General features: G+C 39.5%; 1 protein-coding gene across 7 annotated transcripts in view; it reads right to left on the bottom strand.

Moving 5' to 3' along the window:
• Positions 1–21,757, bottom strand: part of WIPF1 (WAS/WASL interacting protein family member 1) — a 67,047-nt gene that overhangs the window by 21,297 nt on the left and 23,993 nt on the right. For 6 of the 7 annotated variants that reach the window (XM_034427766.3, XM_034427782.3, XM_087882023.1 and 3 more), the window contains one exon: positions 3,098–3,185. In XM_034427766.3, coding sequence (XP_034283657.2) covers positions 3,098–3,148 — 51 coding nt within the window. In that variant the 5' untranslated portion in view covers positions 3,149–3,185. Of the gene's footprint in view, positions 1–3,097; positions 3,186–8,843; positions 9,024–21,757 lie in introns of all 7 variants that reach the window. The other variant, XM_060688023.2, reaches the window with a different exon arrangement.

A 21,757-nucleotide genomic window follows, 5' to 3' on the forward strand; every position in this document is an offset into this window, starting at 1 on the left:
TGGAAATTTCTTTTCCTGAAGTAAAATGCATGTAGCATAAATGGTAGATATGTGGCCTCTAAAGATGCAATTTTATATAAGAAGGGCAGCTATATAAATGTTATAAACTTACTAACTAACAAACAAGAATGTAGTAAAAATACGCCCAGCCCAGTTACTCATCCATCTCTGAATGTCTAGGGACTTAAATGAAAGCAGACAATCAAATTCGAGTACAAATAAGCCTGTGAGGAAGCTACATTTTTAAAAAATTGCTAATTTGGAAAGACATGTTTGCATAACTTATTTTCTATAAACTAACACTTTTAGATTAGTGGATAATCTCATAGGATTTCCTGGCTTTATTTGTAGAGGAGCAAAATTGTTGATTACAATACTTTTTATTAAAACCACTTGAAGATTTTTCATTTGCCAGTTCAAACAGCTGTGTAGCTATTTCCAATTTCTTAAACTTACAACCTATGTTTAAAATATGCTGTGTACTGCTAGAAAATCTAAACTATATTTTCTTAACAGAAATACCAACCTATAATAAAATTTAATATAAACATATGAAAATATTTGCAAGGGTAAGATGAAACAGCTTAAATTTTCTCAAATGTCTTAAAAGCTGACTCATGTTTGTTCAAAATTTAACCAAAGTATATTTTACTACCTACCACTATCTCCCATCTTCAGTGTAAATTTTGCACAATGTTCTTGTGCTTTGTTGTGGTGTTAAATTTCTATTATATTTACATGATAGCAGTGTTCCAATATCTCAGAGGTTGCCACAAAGAAGAGGGAGTCAATCAGAGGTGGGTTTCAGCAGGTTCTGACCAGTTCTGGAGAACCGGTAGTGGAAATTTTGAGTAGTTCGGAGAACTGGTAGTAAAAATTCTGACTGGCCACGCCCCCATCTATTCTCTGCCTCCCAAGTCCCAGCTGATCGGGAAGAAATGGGGATTTTGCAGTAACCTTCCCCTGGATTGGGGAGGGAATGGAGATTTTACAGTATCCTTCCCCTGCCATGCCCACCAAGCGCGCCCACCAAGCTACACCACGCCCACTAAGCCACGCCCACAGAATCGATAGTAAAAAAATTTGAAACCCACCACTGGACTCAACCCATTCTCCAAAGCTCCTGAAGGCAGGACAGATGGAAACTAATCAAGGAGAGAAGCAACCTAGAACTAAGGAGACACTTAGAACAATCAGTGGAACAACTTGCCTCCAGAAGTTTTGGATGCTCCAACACTGGAGGTTTTTAAGAAGAGATTGGACAGCCACTTGTCTGAAATGGTATAGGGCTTTCTGCCTGAGCAGGGGGTTGGACTACTGTGCACTTAATTACATGCCCTGTTGTTGATTGTTTTGTAAATCATAACCATTCACCCTAGCAACCCTTTACATGCTCTGAATATTTTAAACATACACACCAGACAAAAGAGGTTGTGGATGCCTGACTGAGTACATTTTACAAACCTAGCCAATTGTTTAACAAGTTCAGCAAAACATGCTTAAGCAAATCATAGTATCCCCTTTCATGGGTAAACAGATAAATGAGAATGGAGAAGTAGTGGGTAAATGTGTTGAATATGTTCACTCCTCCAAAACATATTCCAGATGTTTAGTGACTACCTTAAACGCTGCTCCAGAGAGACATGGAACTTATTACAGAGATGCTGAATCTATCTCTATGGGAAGCACTGAGTGGGTCCCAATTCCATACCTACATTTGCAAGGTTGCCTCTTTGTTAACTTTCATAAATGTAGCATGATTTTAACTAACTCAGGAGTAGTAGGGGATTATTTTTGATCCTTTCCCAAAATAAACGCCAGTTGAGTGCCATTGTAATTTATCCTGTATATATGATTTATTTTAATCATCACAAAGCTGAGCACATCTGCTAAGCCAGGATTTTTTTCCCAACAAAGCTTTGTTGAGGAAACTTAGTAGCCTGATTTGCCTATCACATTTGTTTGTTTAACAAACAAAACATTTAATGTCTTGATGTATGAACCCGGTTAGGAATCATCTAAGGCAGAGGTGTCAAAGTCAAGGCCCAGCGGCTGGATCTGGCCCATGGACTGCTCAGATCTGGCCCGCTGGGCCCTCCTGGAAGTAGTGAAGGACCGACCCGCAGTGCCTCTGCCAATGAAAACGGAGCTTGCAAGGGCCACATGTGGCTCCCCAAGCTCCATTTTCACTGGCAGAGGGTTGTAGGAGGCCATTGCACCCAAAAACGGAGCTCGGGAGCCCGTTTTCACTGGCGGAGCACTCGGGCCACCACAGGTGCCCCGCAACACAAGTGACATGCTGCCCCCCCCCAGCCCCCCCAAGGTCAAACACAAATCTGATGCAGCCCTCAATGAAATCGAGTTTGACACCCCTGATCTAAGGTCTACATCATAGTAGCATAATCTATTTTTATTCTATTTTTTTTATCAGTATGTCCTTCTATATAAATCCACAGTAGAAGATCTAGCTAAATTCACAACAACCTCCCTGAGAATAACTGGGCTAAGAGAGTGAGAAGGAGAAAGCACGACTGGCCCAAAGTCACCCAATCAGCGTCCATGGATGATTCCGTGCTCCTTCTTCAAATCTTTAACCCTAATGCCACACTGTTTCACTGTAAATCAGGATAACTCAAGACAGCAAGCTTTTATGACTAGACTTTGATCCCCAAAGGCACCTGATATTGCTTCCAGAAGTTGTAGGTACTCTAACACTGGAGGTTTTTAAGAAATTGGACAACCATTTGTATGAAATGGTATAGGGTTTCCTGCTGGAGCAGGGGGTTGGATTAGAAGACTTCCAAGGCCCCTTCCAATTCTGTTACTCTGATATGCATAGTAGTTGAAACCTTAATGTTATTTATCTTAGCAAGTTTTTCAGAAAGCACCAAAAAAAAAAAAGAACAAAAAGCTAAAAGAGAACTATATGAAAAACAACAAAAAACAGCCAACTGAACAAACAACAAAACCAACAACAAAATGAAAATCTGTCTGCCTATCATTCTAGTCTAAAACATGCTTTATTTTCACAGGACAAGCTAGGATGATCAAGTTTAGTCTCTCTTCCATTATTTTTATTTTTTAAATTGTAACTTACCTGCGAAAATGTTGGCGGAGGGGGCGGAGCTGGAGGAGGCGGAACAGGCATCTTCTAGACGTCAATCTCACCTTTGTTGCAATGAAACCTATTGGGGGAATACAAATAACCTATATGGTTACAAACTGAGCCATATTCGATCTAGTGGTGAAGGAATCAAGCTAGAAAGCAGGAGACTGTGAGTTCTAGTCCCACCTTAAGCATGAGAACTGGCTGGATGACCATGCGCTCTCTCTCAGTCACTCTCTCTCAGCTCAGCCCACTTCACAGGGTTGTGGTGGGAAAAAGAGGAGGAGGAAGGAGTATCAAGTATGTTTGCTGCCTTGTGTTATTTGTAAAAATAATGGTGGAATAAAAATCAATAAAATTCATGAGCAACTATTCCCCCTTTCTCCATTATAATTTATAATAAATTTGTAGTTTTAGAGAGCAAAAGATCTGACTTGACTGAAAATCCAGTCAATCTACTTTTGTTTAAAGAAATAGGATGATATGGGACAGAAAGCTAAGATAAAATAAAGGCACAAACATCTTCGCATGTCAATGTTTCAAAGAGCAAGTTTCTAGGTCATCTGTCCTATTTGGACCAAGATATCTACTATGGCATTGCCAGGGGAGAGATCTAGATTCAAAAATCTCCATTTAGCTATGATGCTTGTGAAGATCAGTCTCAAATTCTCAGTCTAATCTACTTCACAAGTTTGTCATAAAAGATAAAATTCAGAGAAAAAAGGAACAATAATGTGGACCATCCAGAGTTCCTTGAAGGGGAAAAAAAAATAAGAAAAGTCCAAAACTCCTACGTGCTACAGAATCAAGGAAGTAAACCAAAAACAAGAAGCTTAAAGGCAATTTTTATTATTCCTCCACCAGCGTGCTTAAGAACTGGATGACCTAACTTTCAGTGCTAACATCTAGTTACATACCCCCCCCCAAAAAAAGTCAGGGCACCTCAGACATGGAAAAGCTTTAGAAAGAGAAAAGATTTTGGTGTGAAGACACCTGAGAGTTCATATTCAGTCTTTTATAATGTCTTAATGGCAGCGTGTTTTTTGTAATCACTGTTTTCATGGTTTTACTGCAGACGTTTTGTGAGATAGGCAGCATATGATAAATAATATTCCAAAAGACTTAGATGTATCCTATTGGGAAATAGATGGAAGATATACATGTATTAAATATTTCCAACACAGAATATTGAGGAATAGGCTGCAGTTTATTCTATTGCTTCCCAAAAAATATATTGTAAGTTGCAGAGAGAAAGTAAATTTGATCTACAGTTTGAAAAGTAGAAAGTTTGGTGTGAAGGTTGTAAATAAAACATGGTCCAGATCAGTGGTGAAATCCTCTGTGGATCACCACCGGTTTGCTGCCCGCGCATGCGTGGTGCGCGGAAAAAGTATGCACGCATGCACAGCATATGCAAAAAGCACACTGCATGCGGTGCATGCCAAATGCGCGCTTTGCGCGGAAAAAGAAGTCTTCACTAGGTAAGTAGAACAGCGAGAGGGGGGGAAACAGCTGTGCCGAGCGATTTAGAATATAAACCGCACGGTACAGCTGATCGTTGGAAATACCGGTTCATACGAACCGGTAGCTTTTTTTTACTACCGGTTCGCCACTGGTCCAGATCAGTGTTTCTGAACCTCAAAAAGATTCGTGGACTTCAATTCCTAGAATTCTCCATGCTAGCTGAGGAATTCTGGGAGTTGAAGTCCTCACATCTTAAAGATGCTGAGGTTCAGAAACACTGACTTAGGTATTATTAAGTAGATCATCCTTTTCTTTGGGGACTAGCCAAAAAGAACAAGTAAACAAGACTTTCAATCCAACACCAGGTATTTTAAACTGTTATTGGGAAGGGTGGTAAGGGAAAGAAATGAATCATTTCTCTTGGCTGCATATTGTTGCTGCTCCATACATTATTCTTACGTCTAATAGCAGCATGGAGGAGTTTTCAGGTTCTAAAAAGTACTTTTCTGAAAGGAAATGAATGATGGGGGTGGTGAGGAATGCCATATATCAATCCAGTTATCCTATTGCTAAGATTTAGTCAGCAATTTGATCAATACAAAATGTAATATTATCTAACTCAGATATGTTCTATACTCTCTCTTTCCTAAAGACAATCAGACTAAAAGCTTGATTTACAATATTACAGTGATTTGCTCTGCAGTCACATTTTCCTCATTCTTATATTAAAACACTTCCATCAATTAGTATCAGCTGAAGTTGTCAGTATTTTAGCATTATACGTTTTGCTATCAATCTACCCCGTAAAAAAAGAAGCTGTTTTTTCTGCAACCATTTTGTCTAAATGTGAAAACTGCAGTCTAAAGTTAAATCTGTTTCACTTCCTGTTAATAGAAAAATAGTTCTTGCAGCAAACCACAATTTTTTTTTATTAAACTACAAGTTTCAGGGTGTTTTTTCTTTCCATAACTGCAATGGTTTGTTGAATTCATATCCTACAGCCAACAAATCCTGAGAAAATACTTATAGCCATTCAAATGTAAGCATTTTTGTTATTCTGAGGTGGTAGCAGATTATATAATGCAGTAAGCAGAAACATATCAGACTGATTATGCTTAGAATTCCTATGAGGATTAGACAAACCATATTTAATTTTCTTAACACATTTTAAATACATAAAGCATTTTAATGAATCTTAAAAATTCATCGTGTACCAGTAGCTTTGAGTACAAACTTCTGTAGACTACCCAAATTTTCATTTAGCATTTTGTTTAATGTAAAAGGTATTTTGAAAACAGAAATGGTATTAAGCATAATGTAATTTATATTGACCAAGCATCCAGATCTCCCTGTCTTTGACAAGTTCTATTTCTCAAACCAAACAATTTATATAAATTATGTCACTAGGTTTACCGTAATTTATTGTGTGTCACTTATGTTATTACATATTGATCCAAATGATGTCAATTGATCCAAATAATATACATTCATATTTAACAAACTCCCCCTTCCCTCGAATAGCCTGTTACTGTATATGAAATTTCACTGTATTGTTTTTAGACAGATAAACACTGAAAATGTGGAGGAAAAATCACAGTCTTCGTGCCCAAAGCTTCCTTTCCTTTCTTGGACCTTTGGTTGTTGTAACAACACTGGCAGCAATCTTTAGATATGTAGCATAACTAAAAACACACAATTCTAAAATTAAATACTTCTAAACCCCTTTCAACCTGGGAGGCCCAAGACTTGTCACAACAGGTCTGCAACCTCAGACTTCTATGAAAAATTAGAAAAACAAAAACTAAAGGCAGTCCTTGTTTAGTGACAACAATTGGAACTCACAATTTGGTCATTAAGCAAAGCAATTATTAAGTGAAACCATAACTGTGTGCTTATGTTGTTACTTCAGCTTTCCTTTGCTTTACAGATCAGAGCTGAAAAAGTCATAATTGCATGGATTAGTTGTAAAGTTACTTTTTCCGTCACCGCTGAATTGCAAATGATCACTAAATGAGGCAGTTGTTAAACAAGAACTACTTGTATAGGCAGTTTCACAGGTGCCTGTAAGATCAGCAATGATGTTGTATTGAAAATCTTGAATAGTAACTTAATTATTTAAGACCAAACTTTTCAAATACCCTGAGCTAGGCTAAGCGGGTGGTTATGGGAGCGACGCGGAGTTCCCATGTAACACCTCTCCTGCGCGAGCTGCACTGGCTCCTGGTGGTCTTCCAAGTGCGCTTCAAGGTTCTGGTTATCACCTTTAAAGCGCTCCATGGCTTAGGACCTGGTTATCTACGAGACCACCTGCTACCACCAATAGCCTCCCACCGGCCAGTACGCTCCCATAGAGAGGGGCTCCTCCGGGTGCCATCGGCCAAACAATGTTGACTGGCGGCCCCTAGGGGGAGAGCCTTCTCTGTGGGGGCACCTACGATCTGGAACGAGCTCCCCCCGGAGATACCCCAACGATGCCCTTGAAGTGATGTCCCGGTGCCTGGAGGCCGTACGGATCTGGATGGGGAGGAACAGGCTCAGGCTCAACCCATCCAAGACCGAGTGGCTGTGGTTTCCGACGTCCCGATATAGTCAGTTGACGCCATCTCTGACTATTGGGGGCGAATCACTGGCCCCCACGGAGAGGGCTCGCAACTTGGGCGTCCTCCTGGATTCACGGCTGTCTTTAGAAGAGCACTTGACGGCCGTGACCGGGAGGATTTTCTATCAGGTTCGCCTGATTCGCCAGTTGCGTCCCTTTCTGGATCGGGACTCGTTACGCTCGGTCGCTCATGCCCTCGTCACCTCCCGCCTGGACTATTGTAATGCTCTCTACATGGGGCTCCCCTCGAGGAGCACCCGGAGGCTCCAACTGGCGCAGAGTGCGGCCGTGCGGGTGGTTATGGGAGCGACATGGCGCTCCCATGTGACACCTCTCCTGCGCGAGCTGCACTGGCTCCCGGTGGTCTTCCGGGTGCGCTTCAAGGTTTTGGTTACCACCTTTAAAGCGCTCCATGGCTTAGGACCTGGTTATCTACGGGACCGCCTACTACCACCAATAGCCTCCCACCGGCCAGTACGCTCTCACAGAGAGGGACTCCTCCGGGTGCCGTCAGCCAAACAATGTCGGCTGGCGACCCCTAGGGGGAGAGCCTTCTCTGTGGGGGCACCTACCGTCTGGAATGAGCTCCCCCCAGAGATACGGAGGATCCCGGATCTGCGCATCTTCCGCCGCGCTGTGAAGACTCTTTTATTCCATCAAGCAGGCTTGGCCTAATCTCCTCCCTCTTTTAATATATAAATTTTAAATTTTAAATCTGTTCTTAAATTATTGGGGTGTTTTAATTTGTCTGGGCCAAAATGATTTAATTTGATTTTAACTGGTTTTTAAAATTTTTGTACTTATGTATTTTATTGCTTGGCTGTTCACCGCCCTGAGTCCTTCGGGAGTAGGGCGGTATACAAATCAAATAAAACATAAAACAAACATAAAACATACGGAGGATCCCAGATCTGCACACCTTCCGTCACGCGCTTAAGACTTTTTTATTTCATCAAGCTGGCCTGGCCTAAATCTTCTCCCTTTTTAAATGTAATTTTTAATTTGTTTTTAAATTATGGGGTATTTTAAATTCAGCCAAATTATTTAATTCATTTTTAATTTATTTTAAATTTTTGTATTTAAGTGTTTTATTTTATGGCTGTTCACCGCCCTGAGTCCTTCGGGAGAAGGGCGGTATAGAAATTTAATAAAATAAAATAAATAAATAAAATAAACACCCAGATGTCCATTAGATGACAGCAAAGATTACCCAAACAATTCTTAACTCTTTGTCACCATCAAGGATTGTATGTATTTTGCAGTAGGGTAAAGTAGCCTATAAACATCTTTGTAGCATACTTACAAATTTCAATTCCTTTGCAATCAGGACTAGGATCCCTGACCTAGAATTACAGGGTATGACATGCACCCAATAGGCTATTTTAAACCTATTCACTTAAAAAAAAAAAAACTTAAATTTAGACAAAAGACAGAAGTGGAGAACTCTCTGCAGTTATTCATTTCCTGAATGATTAGCTCTAAATAGAAAAAGAGAAATATTGGCAAGGATACTAGAAGATTTGGAAGGGAGAAGTGGAGAAATGGGGATTAAATCAGTAGTGTAAGACTTAGTACTGGTCGTCCTCAACTTATGACCACAATTGAGCCCAAAATTTATGTTGTTAAATGAGAAATTTGTTAAATGAGTTTGCTCCATTTTATGACTTTTCTTACCTTATGTGTTAATTACTGCAATTCTTAGTCACATAGTTATTAAGTGAATCTGGCTTCCCCATTGACATTGCTTGTCAGAAGGTCGCAAAGGAGATCACATGACTCTGGGACACCGCAACCCTCATAAAATGTGAGTCAGTTGCCAAGCCTCTGTATGAAAATCACATGACCATGGGGATTCTGCAAAGGTCATAAGTGTGAAAAATGGTCATAAGTCACTTTTTTCAGTGCTGTTGTAACTTTGAACGTTCACTAAATGAACAGTTGTAAGTCGAGTACTACCTGTATTCTCCTAAAGGCTTACATTTTTGGTCCCAGGCATAATACATTGAAACGCAAGCTTGTAGGACCAACTGAAGCTGAGCAGTATGCAAATACTCACACTCGGAAAGAAAGAAAACAATAACATTGAAGTGCCAGATTTTTTAAAGGATATAAATAAGTGTGTTGTCTCTTTAAAAAGGGGAAATTGGTAAAATAAAATAAGCAGTTTAAAAACAGGTTGGGAGATGCATTTTTGAAAATTAGCATAATCTGGAGATACGATGATTCGGGACAGGGTCAAAAAAGGCAACATTGGGGTAATGCACACAGAAAACCATCACAGCTTCAATCATGTGGTCCTGACTGGCAGAGAAGATTGACATGCAGTTAACGTGGCCAGCCTTGACTTTGACTGTATAATCCACTTAGTGTTAATATGTCAGTCTGTAAATCATGGCTTATGGCAAAGCATTATTTGGCTTGTTCAACAAACCATGGTCAAGACAAACATGGCTTTGTGTAACATGTGAAGCCACCCACCTGCATACAATCTGCCTCTCTTTCTCACTCTCTATTCCTAATCATGGTTTGTGTAAGAATATAATGCATAGGACAAAAGGAGAATTAAAAGGCAAAAATTTTAAGATATGTGTTATATACCCACGTACTCCCACACCAGGGGTGGGTTCCACTTACATTTACTACCGATTTGCAATGGGAGCGCGCTTGCGCTTCTGCGCATGCGCAGATCGTCAGTGATGACATCAGGGTGGGTGGGCGGAGCCTCCCACCGCCATTACTACAAGTTCACAAGAACCGTACCGAACAAGGAGCAACCCACCACTCTCCCACGCCAACAATTAGAAACAAGACATGTAGAAGAAGTAAAACAAGCAGGCTATATATCAAGAAACACTATCCTTTCCTTAACCTCTTGAAATCTTTCCTAAAGAAAGCTGTCTAAAGTTGTCATTAACATGAATATTATTAGCAGAGAACAGCATATTATTAAACAACAAAGCTACCTATTTTCATGGAAAATCAAACTAACCAGCAATGATGAGGGTGGTGGGGCATACAATTTACATTTAGGATGCCAATACAACTATTATTATTATCATCATCAAGAGCAGGAGTTTCCAAACTTGATAACCTTAAGACTTGTGGACTTCCAACTTCCAGAATTCTTCATGCTAGCTGTGGAATTCTGTGAGATGAAGTCCACAAATCGTAAAGTTGCCAAGTTTGGAGAGCCCTGTTCAAGCGCATACTTGGTACAATTGCAAAAAATAGATCCTGCTGCTATAGCAGTGAACTAAAACAGACCAAAACTTCTCCAAATATATTCCAATTGTGAACATATCTGTATTTGGGACATCAAATTAAAGTACACATTTCTATTCTATAAGGTACAGTACAATGAGCCACGGTGGCGCAGTGGTTAGAGTGCAGTACTGCAGACTACTTCTGCCGGCTGCCTGCAATTTGGCAGATTGAATCTCACCAGGTTCAAAGTTGACTCAGCTTTTCATTCTTCCAGGGTCGGTAAAATGAGGATCCAGATTGTTGGGACAATATGCTGACTCTGTAAACTGCTTAGTGCTGAAAAGCACTGTAAAGCAGTATATAGGTCTAAGTGCTATTGCTACAGGACTTCATATTTTTAAAGAGAGCATTCATGTCACCCCATCAGATGACTTTCAGATAATCTAGCAATATGCTTACAGGGCTCCACTGGTTCCAAATAATTTCTATTGTTGTTCATCAGCCTTACTGCCTCATCCAACATTTTTAAAAACATTTTTTGGGGGGCAGAGCAAGCATCTCAATGAGATGGTACTGAGTATTTGTGGCCATGGGTTTGTAAATGCCCATACCTATTGTGGTAGTTGTATGAGTAAAATGCGATGTTCTTAACATTTCAAATGTGACGACCTCTTCCCTCCCAAATTTGCTTACCTCTCTTGCACATACAAATATATTAGAAAGTAGGAAAAAGACAAAAATCCAATCCCTTTCCCCCCCACACACACATACATTCATAATATTGTTCTGCCAAATACAGTAAAGTGAAATTTGTTGCAAATAAAAAAAAAATCACTTGTGCTTATCTTTCCAAAAGCTAAGTATCTTACCTCTAACTTTGGGTACGCAAATCTTAACTACAAAAATATATCAACAGTCTAACAGTCATTTATTTACAGAGCTCTTTTGAAGTCCTTTAACTGTCTCACCCTTATCTGTTCAGTTGCTAAACTCAATCACTGGATTTTACTTTCAGTTTCTTGATCTCAGTCTTTTATAAATTAAAGAGAAAGAAGAGAGTGAGAAAAATAATATTTTTTTTTGAAACGTCTTGTAAAGCCAGCACCCCAATTGCTCATCTCTGCCCCATTTCTCCTGGGATATCCTTCCATTTCTCCATCTTTCACAGCTAACCTGCTTTGCAGATCTTTTTTTAATTCCTGACTTTGCTTACTCCTGCTGGGATTATCTGTTGCACGTTCCTTCTTCCTCTGGTGATCTTCTTTCCAACTCCACTCCCTTCTTTCCTTCAGACTCTTTGGTGCCCTTCTCATCTGATGCACGAACGTACCACCAATCCACACCAGCACACATACACAAAATGAAACTACTTTGCCTGACAAATCTCCTTATCAACCTTAGATAAGATAGACATGCTTGCTGACAGATATCCTAACTAAACCAAGAACTTTCTAGCTGCCTACGTGACACCTCTTTTGTATCTGGCAAGATCAAAATCTAACCTTGAGGGGAAAAAAATGCAAAACTTGATCACAGTTAGGGGGTGATGTGATAGCCATCTTCAAATACTTGAAGGGCGGTCACAGCGAAGAAGGAATCTATTTATTTTCCAAAGCACCCAAAGACAGGACAAGAAGCAATGGGTGGAAGCTAGTCAGTGAGAGATCCAACCTAAAATTAAGGAGAAACTTCCTGAAAATGAGAACAATTAATCAATGGAACAGCTTGCCTCCTGGAGTAGTGGGTGACCCATCACTGGTGGTTTTCAAGAAAAGATTGGATAATAATTTGTCTGGGATGGAATAAGGACTCCTGTCTTGGGGAGGGGATTGGACTAAAAGACCTCCAGCCTTCTGATTCTATGGCAGGTCATCCTGTCACAGAACTGAATAAACATTGAAGCAGAAGCCTTAAAATATACTTATTCAAGGTGTTGGTTACCACCTTTAAAGCGCTCCATGGTATTGGACCTGGGTACCTTCGAGACCGTCTTCTGCCATCACTAGCCTCCCACCGGCCAGTCCGCTCCCACAGAGAGGGTCTCCTCAGGGTGCCACTGGCCAAACTATGTCGGCTGGCGACACCCAGGGGGAGGGCCTTCTCTGTGGGAGCCCCTGCCCTTTGGAATGAACTGCCCCCAGAAATGCGTAAGATCTCCAACCTCCGTGTATTTCGCTGTGCCCTCAAAACCTTGTTGTTCCGCCAGGCCGGGCTATCAATATAAAGATTTTAATTGGTTTTAAATGTGGGATTTTAAATTTGGGGGTTTTAAAATTGAGCCAATTATTTAATAATTTTAATTATTTTTAAATTTTGTTTGTCTTTGTGCTTTTAACCAGGCTGTACACCGCCCTGAGTCCTTCGGGAGAAGAGCGGTATAGAAATAAAATTATTATTATTATTATTATTATTATTATTATTATTATTATTATTATTATTATTATTATTATTATTATTCAGGGTTAAAAAACAAAACCACTTTCCAATTCCCCATCCAGACCCTCGGGAAAACACGAACAAAATCTTGGACTCATTCATATGTCATATGGCCCACCTTATTTTCATTGCTCTTCTATGTGCCCCAACCTTACACCCCTGTCTAATTCCCTGGAATATAACGAGGAAGAGAACGTACAGCACAACTAGATTTGCAAGATTCTGTTCTTATAGCCAACCGCAATAAAAGCCGCTGTTTCTGTTGAGTTGGTTTCCTGGTCTTGTCTATCTAATAGGGCTCTCTGTAACAATAATACACTCAGTTTAATCTCAGAGTATTCCATTTGGTGATCTCTGATGTTGTTTTGGCTGTTTGGAGACTATATTAATAAAACAAAATAATTGGATTGTTGGGAATTGATGAACTACTATATTTCTGTTTTCCTAACTGTACGATCCAACTCCTTGTAATTTCTAACACTGGCATTCCAGTTTCTAACTACAAACAGTGCATCTTGTTTCACGTTCTGTTAATTTCAGACTGAACTTGACTGTAAAACTCACCAACCTTCTACATTAGTGGTTGGATCATAAACTTGGATAACTTAAGTTTAAGGGTTGTCTTTGTAATTTAATTAATATTAATCAGTCGTTGATTGCATTGAACCCAGAGACTGTCTTTGCTATTTTGTATATTATTTCTAAGAGACCAATAATGTCTTTGTTTTTCCATATCCTGAGTACAATAATAAACAGAATAAACCTCTGTCGGGAAGTGACCAAATTTCAGAACGTTTTAATTCTGTGATTCCTAAGATATATCAATGGGTAGACAATTCATTTCCTCTTTCATTGTGTTGAAATTTCTCATGCTTCTAACAATTTTGGATGCATAATAGAAGAGCATACTATATTTGTTCATATATTTATTTATTAAATTTATATGCTATCCATCTCACTGTTGAAGTGACTGTGCGGCTTACAATATAATAAAAGTATAAATATGCAATGATTAAATATTTCATTATATAAATATTAAAATGATTAAAACTAACAAAAGATAAATAAAGCTTCTAGATGTACATATATAAAGATGCAGGCATATAGCTGAGCTGAAATGCATATTTTGAATCCTTCTCCTGGTGGTGCTCCGTGGACAAGGCTTTATGATCTCTGCACAACCAGAGAGCAGATCTGCAATTGTGGCAGATGTCTATGGAGTTCTCAATCATCCAGGTCATGCTTCCCCCAAAGTTGCTTTAAAAATCAAAGATGCATTGATTTTTCAAGAAAGTCCAGTTGCCTTTTTTAAAAACAGTTGTGGCAAGAAACCGTGTAGTGCCATGGACTCTCTTTGAATCTTTTAAAGTCCCAGAGTAAGCAGGGCTGCCAATTCAACCAAGTAGCATAATCAGAACCTGCTCAGACCCCATCATATATGCAGTCATAGGCAACAGCTTAAGGCTGCCAACTGATCTCAAGCTCCACTAATACAACTCATTTTCTAGGTGTGATGTCTTGGGATGAAGACTACACACTAATGTTGTAGTTACCGAAATCTGAATTCATATTAATTGCATAAACCTACTCATCCGCCCACAACTCACGAAGTATGTAGGCAGAATTCCATATACATGAAAAATGAATATTTCACTCATCAGAGGAAGAGTAGAGGCATCCAGCCACATAATTTCACACTTCTTGGCATGGCCTTGCAAAGGAGAAGTGGTACTTGAACCACCTCTGGAAAACAATTCTGAAAAGTGTTTTCAGCTGCAAGAGCACTGAATGGTGGATAGAAGAGAAGCAACAGAATGGAAGCCTCTATAATCTGGCCAAAACTGTCTCATTTATTTTGGTCATGTCATGAGGGGGGAATTCACCAGAGAAAGCAATTATGCTTGAAAGAGTTACAGGTAGAAGGAAACCAGGCCATCGAAGAACATGGGGAGTGGACAACATCAAAGCTGACACCAGACAAAGCATACCAGAACTCAAAGAAGTGGTGCCAGATCAGAAGATGTGGAGCCAGACACGACTGAATGGATAATATCATCGTCATCCTCAAAATCATCATATCTGGCCCCTATCCTACATTCAGGGTTAGAAGATTTAGATAGAGTTAACTATTTTCTAAAGTAATTAACATATTGTTTAACTACAGGTAGTTCTTGATTTACTACCACAACTGAGCCCAAAATTTCTGTTGCTATGTGACACATTTGTTAAATGAGTTTTGCCCCATTGTACGACATTTCTTGCCACAGTTGTCAAGTGAATCACTGCAGTTGATAAGTTGGTAACGTAGTTATTAAAGTGAATCTGTCTTCCTCATTGACTTTGCTTGTCAGAAGGTCGCAAAAGGGGATCACATGATCTTGGGACACAGCGACCGTCATAAATATGAACCAGTTGCCAAGCATCTGAATTTTGATCACATGGTTATGGGGCTGCTACAAGGGTCCTAATTTTGAAAAATGGTCATAAGTCATTTTTTTCAGTGCCGTTGTAACTTCAAACAGTCACTAAATGAACTGTTGTAAATCTAGAACTGTCTGTATTTTAATTTCATTATTAAATTCCTTCCCCACCTTTCGGTTTATACTAATGTTCAAGTCAGTTTACAGCAATAGACAATTCCAATTATAAAATGGAATGAACTTAATGCAATTAAAAGCAATATATTAAATACCGTATTTTTCAGAGTATAAGATGCACCTTTTCCCACCCTAAAAGGGGGTGAAAATTTAGGTGCGTCTTATACACCGAATGTAGCCCTGCCCACCCAGTGGCCCCCACCCTTTGGCCTCTGCCTCCCAGCAGTTTACCTCCTTGCAGCAAGCAGCAAGAAGAAACAGCCTGTTTCAGCTTCAGCACAGCCTAATTAGCACATGTTGATTGGATCGGCCTCCCGACTCTCAGCTGATTTGCTCTCAGCTGTTTTGCGCAGGGCTCTGCTGCTTGCTCCAAGGAGGTAAATTGCTGGAGCAGATTTTTTTTTTGCTTGTGCTAATCAAGCTATGCTGAAAACGAAAATGAAAGTAAAGCAGGCTGTTTGCTGTTTGCTGCAACAAGGCAAAATTGCTCAGAGGCAGAGACAGAGGGAGATTTCTTTTTCTTCTTTTCCTCACCGAAAAAGGTAGGTGCACCTTATACTCTGGTGCGTCTTATACTCCAAAAAATACGGTAATTGAGAATGAACAGTTTGGTGAAAGCAGCAGTCTTTTTCTATCTTTCTAAATACTAGGGAGAGCAAACACCAACAGTATCTCTTTAGGGATGGGAACACTTTCTATAATCTGGGACAAGGTCATTTCTTCACAGACCTGATATCTGATTTTCTATCTAGCAGAAGGGACATCTTCAGGAAGAAAGATAAAACCATTTTAAGCTAAATTGACTAGATCCTTCTTGGCAAATGTTTACAAAAGAAGGACCAACTCATTGCTGAATATGAATCCAGTTTTAGGAGTTAAAGAAGATTTTAAAATGACATTGTGTCCTCAACTGACCCTGCAGTGGTTACAGACTATTGGTTGGCGAGAAAGCATGCAAGCTTCGGAAACTTTTTAGTACTTTTTTGGTACTTTTTTCTCCCCAGAATTGTTTCAAAAATCTTGCCAGTTCTTTGGAATAACTATCAGTTTATTTCGTATTTTCAAAAGCATATACTTTTTTTTTAAATAGTCAAACGTATTTGATTCTTGTTGCAATTATATTCTGATCCCTTAGGATATAAAAGGAAGCATCACATCTAGGAAACATTTGGGTTTTCAGCACAAAATTGTTAGGAATAAAAAGACCCAAAACTAAGAAACAATCTGAAAATTAGGTGGTCAGCCATAACACACAACTGTTTTTTTTTTTTACTAAGTTTTAATTGTTTTAGCGATGTAGTTTACAAAGTGGGAAGAGTTGCTTCTGCTAAAATAGGGGGAGTCAGAAATCCTTAATTTAGCACAATTCCATTCTACTTTCAGTTTACCACCCTTGCTTAAGGTTTTTGGCACACTATGGGTGAGGACTGTTAGTGATCAGTGGCATGGAAGGCTAATAGCAATAGCACCTAGACTTCAAAGTGGTTTACAGCCCTCTCTAAGCGGTTTACAGAGTCAGCATATTGCCCCCAACAATTTGGGTCCTCATTTTTCCCACCTCAGAAGGATGGAAGGCTGAGTCAACCTTGAGCCTGGTGAGATTTGAACTGTCAAATTGCAGGCAGCTGGCAGTCAGCAGAAGTAGCCTGCAGTACTACACTCTAACCACTGCGCTAACCATGGCTAATAGATAGCTGATGGAAGGAACCTTCTATGGAGGGAATTTAATGGAGTATCTTGAAAGGTTTCTAAGCTAGAATACTTCTCCATTCTGCAACATGTGTTTATTTGCTTTATTTTTTATTTGCATCTATTCACCAATTTCATCAGTCAATAAAAGAGGAAATATTTCCTTTAAAGGAAGATGTGGAAAATCATCTGGTTGGAACAAACTGAAGTGCAAATTACTGATCATTTGAAAATCACTTTGGTGCGGCTGTTTTCTTTTCTTTCTTTTTTCTTTTTGTCTGAAGTGGAGCTGTGAATGATGATGGCTACCACAACTGGGCTGAACATTTTTGGACAACCCCAAAAGGGCAGCAATACATTATTAATATGTTTGCTGCCATCTAATAATCATCTGGATTTTTGTAGCACAAATACATACAGGTAGTCCTCGACTTACAACAGTTCGCTTAGTGACCATTCGAAGTTACACTGAAAAAAAGGACATGACCAGGACATACACTTATGACCATTGCAGTATCCCCATGGTTAAGATGGTGGACTAGGAGTAGGTAGATCCAGGTTCTACTCTTCCCTTAGGCATAAAAGACAGCTGGGTGACCTTGGGCCAGTCACTCTCTTCCAGGTAAGACTGGGAAGTAAAAAAACAACAACCACCTACTAAATCATGTCAACGTTAACCTTTCTGCAAAGGTGGCCGAAGAAACTGAATGGACCTGACCGGAAAGTGATCAGGAATCAAAACTGATTCAAAAGTACTTTGATTCCTGTCTAATCATGAGTGACAATCAAATGTTAAGATTATTTAATCAGACAGTAAGAATTATTTTAAGAGACAGAAATTTATCTACTAAAAATAAGAAACCTTCTCAAGAAGGATTGTGTGATACTTTGGATTCTATTTCAAAAGCATTTTTTTTCAGAGTGCTGGGGAGGGTGAATTTAGCAGCTGCCTGCAACTCTTTAAAGCACACAGGTGCCAAACTTGATAGCATCATGGGCCAGATTGTGACATATCACATTTTTTGCCTTTGCGGAGCCTGGGTGGGCGTGGCTACACATGACGTATCTGCCCCATCGGCCACCAGTTTGACAGGCCTGCTTTAAAGCCACTGTGACTTCTCTTGGGACAACATCCATAGCTATCATGGAATCACAGAAATAGGCCTTAAATAATTCAGCTCCTTTTGCATTTCTGCCCCACTCTGAAGCACCTTTGGGGAAGAGAATTTGAAAGCCTACACATACCTATTATGTCTAGGCTAGTGTTTGTTGATATTCTATATATTTATTTACTGGAAGTCAACATCAATAAATTCAGTGAGATTTCTTTCGTAACAGGCATTGATTGATATGATTGTCCTGTTAATCTCAAACAATGAGAGCGAAAGCAGTTTTTGCAATTTGTGTTTCCTCATCCATCCAACCATCCCCCCACTTCTCTTTCCTGGTAGAGGAAATTTTTCAAGATGCACATTTCCTGGGTTTGCATGACATACTAAACCGCAATGTAGCCAAACACATTTAAGCCCTAACATTCTGTTTAAACTTAACTCACATGATTTAGAGGTCAATATGTTGTGTATATCCAGAAAATAGAGTAATGGAGTAAATCCCAGTTAACTGTAGGTAAAAAAAGTATGGCAACACAGTCATGTATAGCTATTCATTTGATAAAATATATAAATTATGATTATGTGACTTATTTATTCAAGAGCCCTTTTGTAAAACTAAATGGATCCTAGGAATATCAGGCTAGGGAAATATTATCTATGTCCTCATACAATATTTTATCTCCCAAGTCTGAGAGAGATAATCGATAATGGTATTTGTAGCAGGGTGTGAGAAAAACCTTGGGAGAAAGAGCTGCAACCTAAACAATGAATAGACTAGGGCAGGGATGTCAAACTCAATTTCATTGAGGGCCGCATCAGAGTTGTGTTTGACCTTGGGGGACGGGGTGTGTGTGTGGCATGTCCAGGTGGGTGTGTCCAGGAGGTGTGTCCAGCTCAATATCACTTATGTCTGGGGCACCTGTGGTGACTCGGGTGGCCGCCCCAGGCTGTGTTTTCGGCTGGGACAGCCTCCTGCAGTGCTTTGCCAGCAAAAATAGGCACAGCCCCCCAGCCTCTGTTTTCCCTGGCAGAGGGCTATAGGAGGGCATCATACTGAAAAAAGGAGCCGGGGGGCACATGTTAAGGTCACCTGGGGGTTTATCTGTGTCATCAGGGTCACCTGAGTGGTGCAAATTGATGTGGAGCCTTCTTGGAACTGTTAAAAGGCCATCTATGTCAAAATTGAACAGCCCTCTCTCAACAGAGGGGGAGGGATACAACATCATCTATCTCCAATCTACACACAATCCTTTCAACATTTCCAAGAAGGCTCCATACCAATTTGCGCCACTCAGGTGACCCTGATGACACAGATATGATCTTAACGACCTGCTAAAAGAATGCAAATGACCAGCTGTCTGCAAGGAGTATAAATCCTTCCATTTCCCACCATCCAGTCAGAGCTGAAGAAGCTTCTTGGATGAGAAGTGAAACGTCTTCGAAGAAAAACCAGAAAGTCCAGTTGCCTCTTGAAAAAAGCACCTTTGGGACAACCATGACCTGGATGACTGAGAATCTCCATAGACACTTAACAGAGAAAGAAACTTAGGAAGGGCCTGCCCTAATAGATCAAGCAATTGAATAATTATGTTAGAACCAGTCAAACCAATAAAAAAGATTTACTTAAAAAAGATTTGATTTTTCTGAGTTCTGCAGCTGGCAAGCTATTCCCAAAAGCAAGGGATAGAGGAGAAGCCTGTACATACAGTTTTCTTCCCAGGACACAGCAATGTAGGATAGTTCTCCATTAGCCAAAGTTTCCCAATTCATCTGAATTAAGGGATAATGATCATTAAATGGGCTTAAAAAGCACAGGACATTAAGCCACTTTAAACTGAGGTTAAATTTCTTAGATCATTCCAAGGTTTGCAATGACAGGCTACCTGTATAATTGATTGAAAAATTCCTATATTGATTGCTGAGCATTATAAACTGGAAAGGGAAATAGTTATGGAAGGACACAGCTTATCAGCAGGCCTGTTGTATTTAAGAGACAATCAACTTGTTATTATATTTTATCTTGGAAGGTCGGTTTCATATCAAAGTAATCCATAGTGCAGTTTGTTTATTTAATGAGTTGTGCAAACCAAAACACAACAATGCTTGTAAATCATGAATTTTTTTTCTTGTTATATTATCTGAACTCAACCAATTCTTCTTTATTCAGGAAATCATTGTTAAACAAATCATACCTAAACTTGAGCTATGAACTAAGAAATGGTTATGCATAGACATGCGCGCACATACACATACACACATTCCACTTGGATTTAAATTGTGAAAAGTTTCAGATTGTTTTACTATTCATAGACTGCCTACCTTCAATTCAGAAAAAAAAAATTAGCAAAGAAAAATACGTTTGGAGCCATATTGACAGTACCTTCCAAAGGAAGTAGAAATGTTTTAGCAAGCATACAGTACTTGTTTCCTGTATAGATTTAAGCACTTGCTATAATAAGTTAGAAATTACATTTTATTTATGTTCTCAGCTAATCTACCTATAGTCTCATTACATAGCAATGCTGCTGGTGGAAGTAAAACATTTTGGCTATACTAGCAAAAAAAAGTATGTTCATTTTCTGATTTCATTTCAGCTTTAATAAATGGAAAGTCTGGTTTCCAAAGATTTTGAAAAACCTTCTTTCTTGCCAGAATAAAATTGAAATCCTAGTAGCTCTAAAATGCTATGCCCATGTAACTGTGCGAGGTTTATACATTTCATATCAGCTCCTACTTCACCAAAGAAATAATTCTAAACCAGATCATAACGTCCTTTCACTATATCCATCCTATACATGTTGGTGTACAATACAGCCAAAATTGCTTATTTCGGAATCACTTTGTAAATGTGAAAACTTCACACAACTTTTAACCAGAGAACAAGCCAAAAGAACTACAATTCATTCCCCTAGTTACCCTCGTCTGGATGAAGGGAATCATAAGCCACGCATGAATTGTTGCCAAGAAAACTTCACAGACATGTCCATGCAGTCAGCAAGAGTCAAGCTCCAGCTGAGAAATTTTTTTAGATAGCCTAGCATTCAAAAGAGAAAGCAAAATAATATGCAGGCATGAAAACAACTGAGCCAAAGATATGTTTTTCACCATCCATGCAGAATCTGCTTTTGAAAAGACCAAGAAAGACAACTGTAAATGTGTAGAATATACCAGTGAAGGCAAATCTTGTACAGATGCATAGGTGGGGAAAATCTCTATAGAAACTTAGCTCAGGTAGAAAACCAGAAGGAATTAATGCAACAGCGATTCCTAAAGCAGACTGGTAGAAACAAAACGTATCTTTAAACTATGACCTGCAGTAACTTTTGCAGAGAAATCAAATGTGTGCTAAAGCTGAGTGGGTTTTGTTCATGATCAGATACAGGTGACTGGGTATTGTTTGAGTTTCAAAGCACAAGCTCCCCCCCCCCCCCTCCCAAACCAATAAGGCATTTCTCACCACTAATCATGTTTGGTTGAATTACTGGCAGTTGGAAGTTCTGCAGTGACTGAAGCATTTTAAGTTCTCCATTTCCATGCCTTATGGGGAGAG

The sequence above is a fragment of the Pantherophis guttatus genome, chromosome 1 (genome assembly GCF_059756535.1).
Source record: "Pantherophis guttatus breed Tessera chromosome 1, ASM5975653v1, whole genome shotgun sequence".
In the NCBI taxonomy this organism is placed as follows: Eukaryota; Metazoa; Chordata; class Lepidosauria; order Squamata; family Colubridae; genus Pantherophis; species Pantherophis guttatus.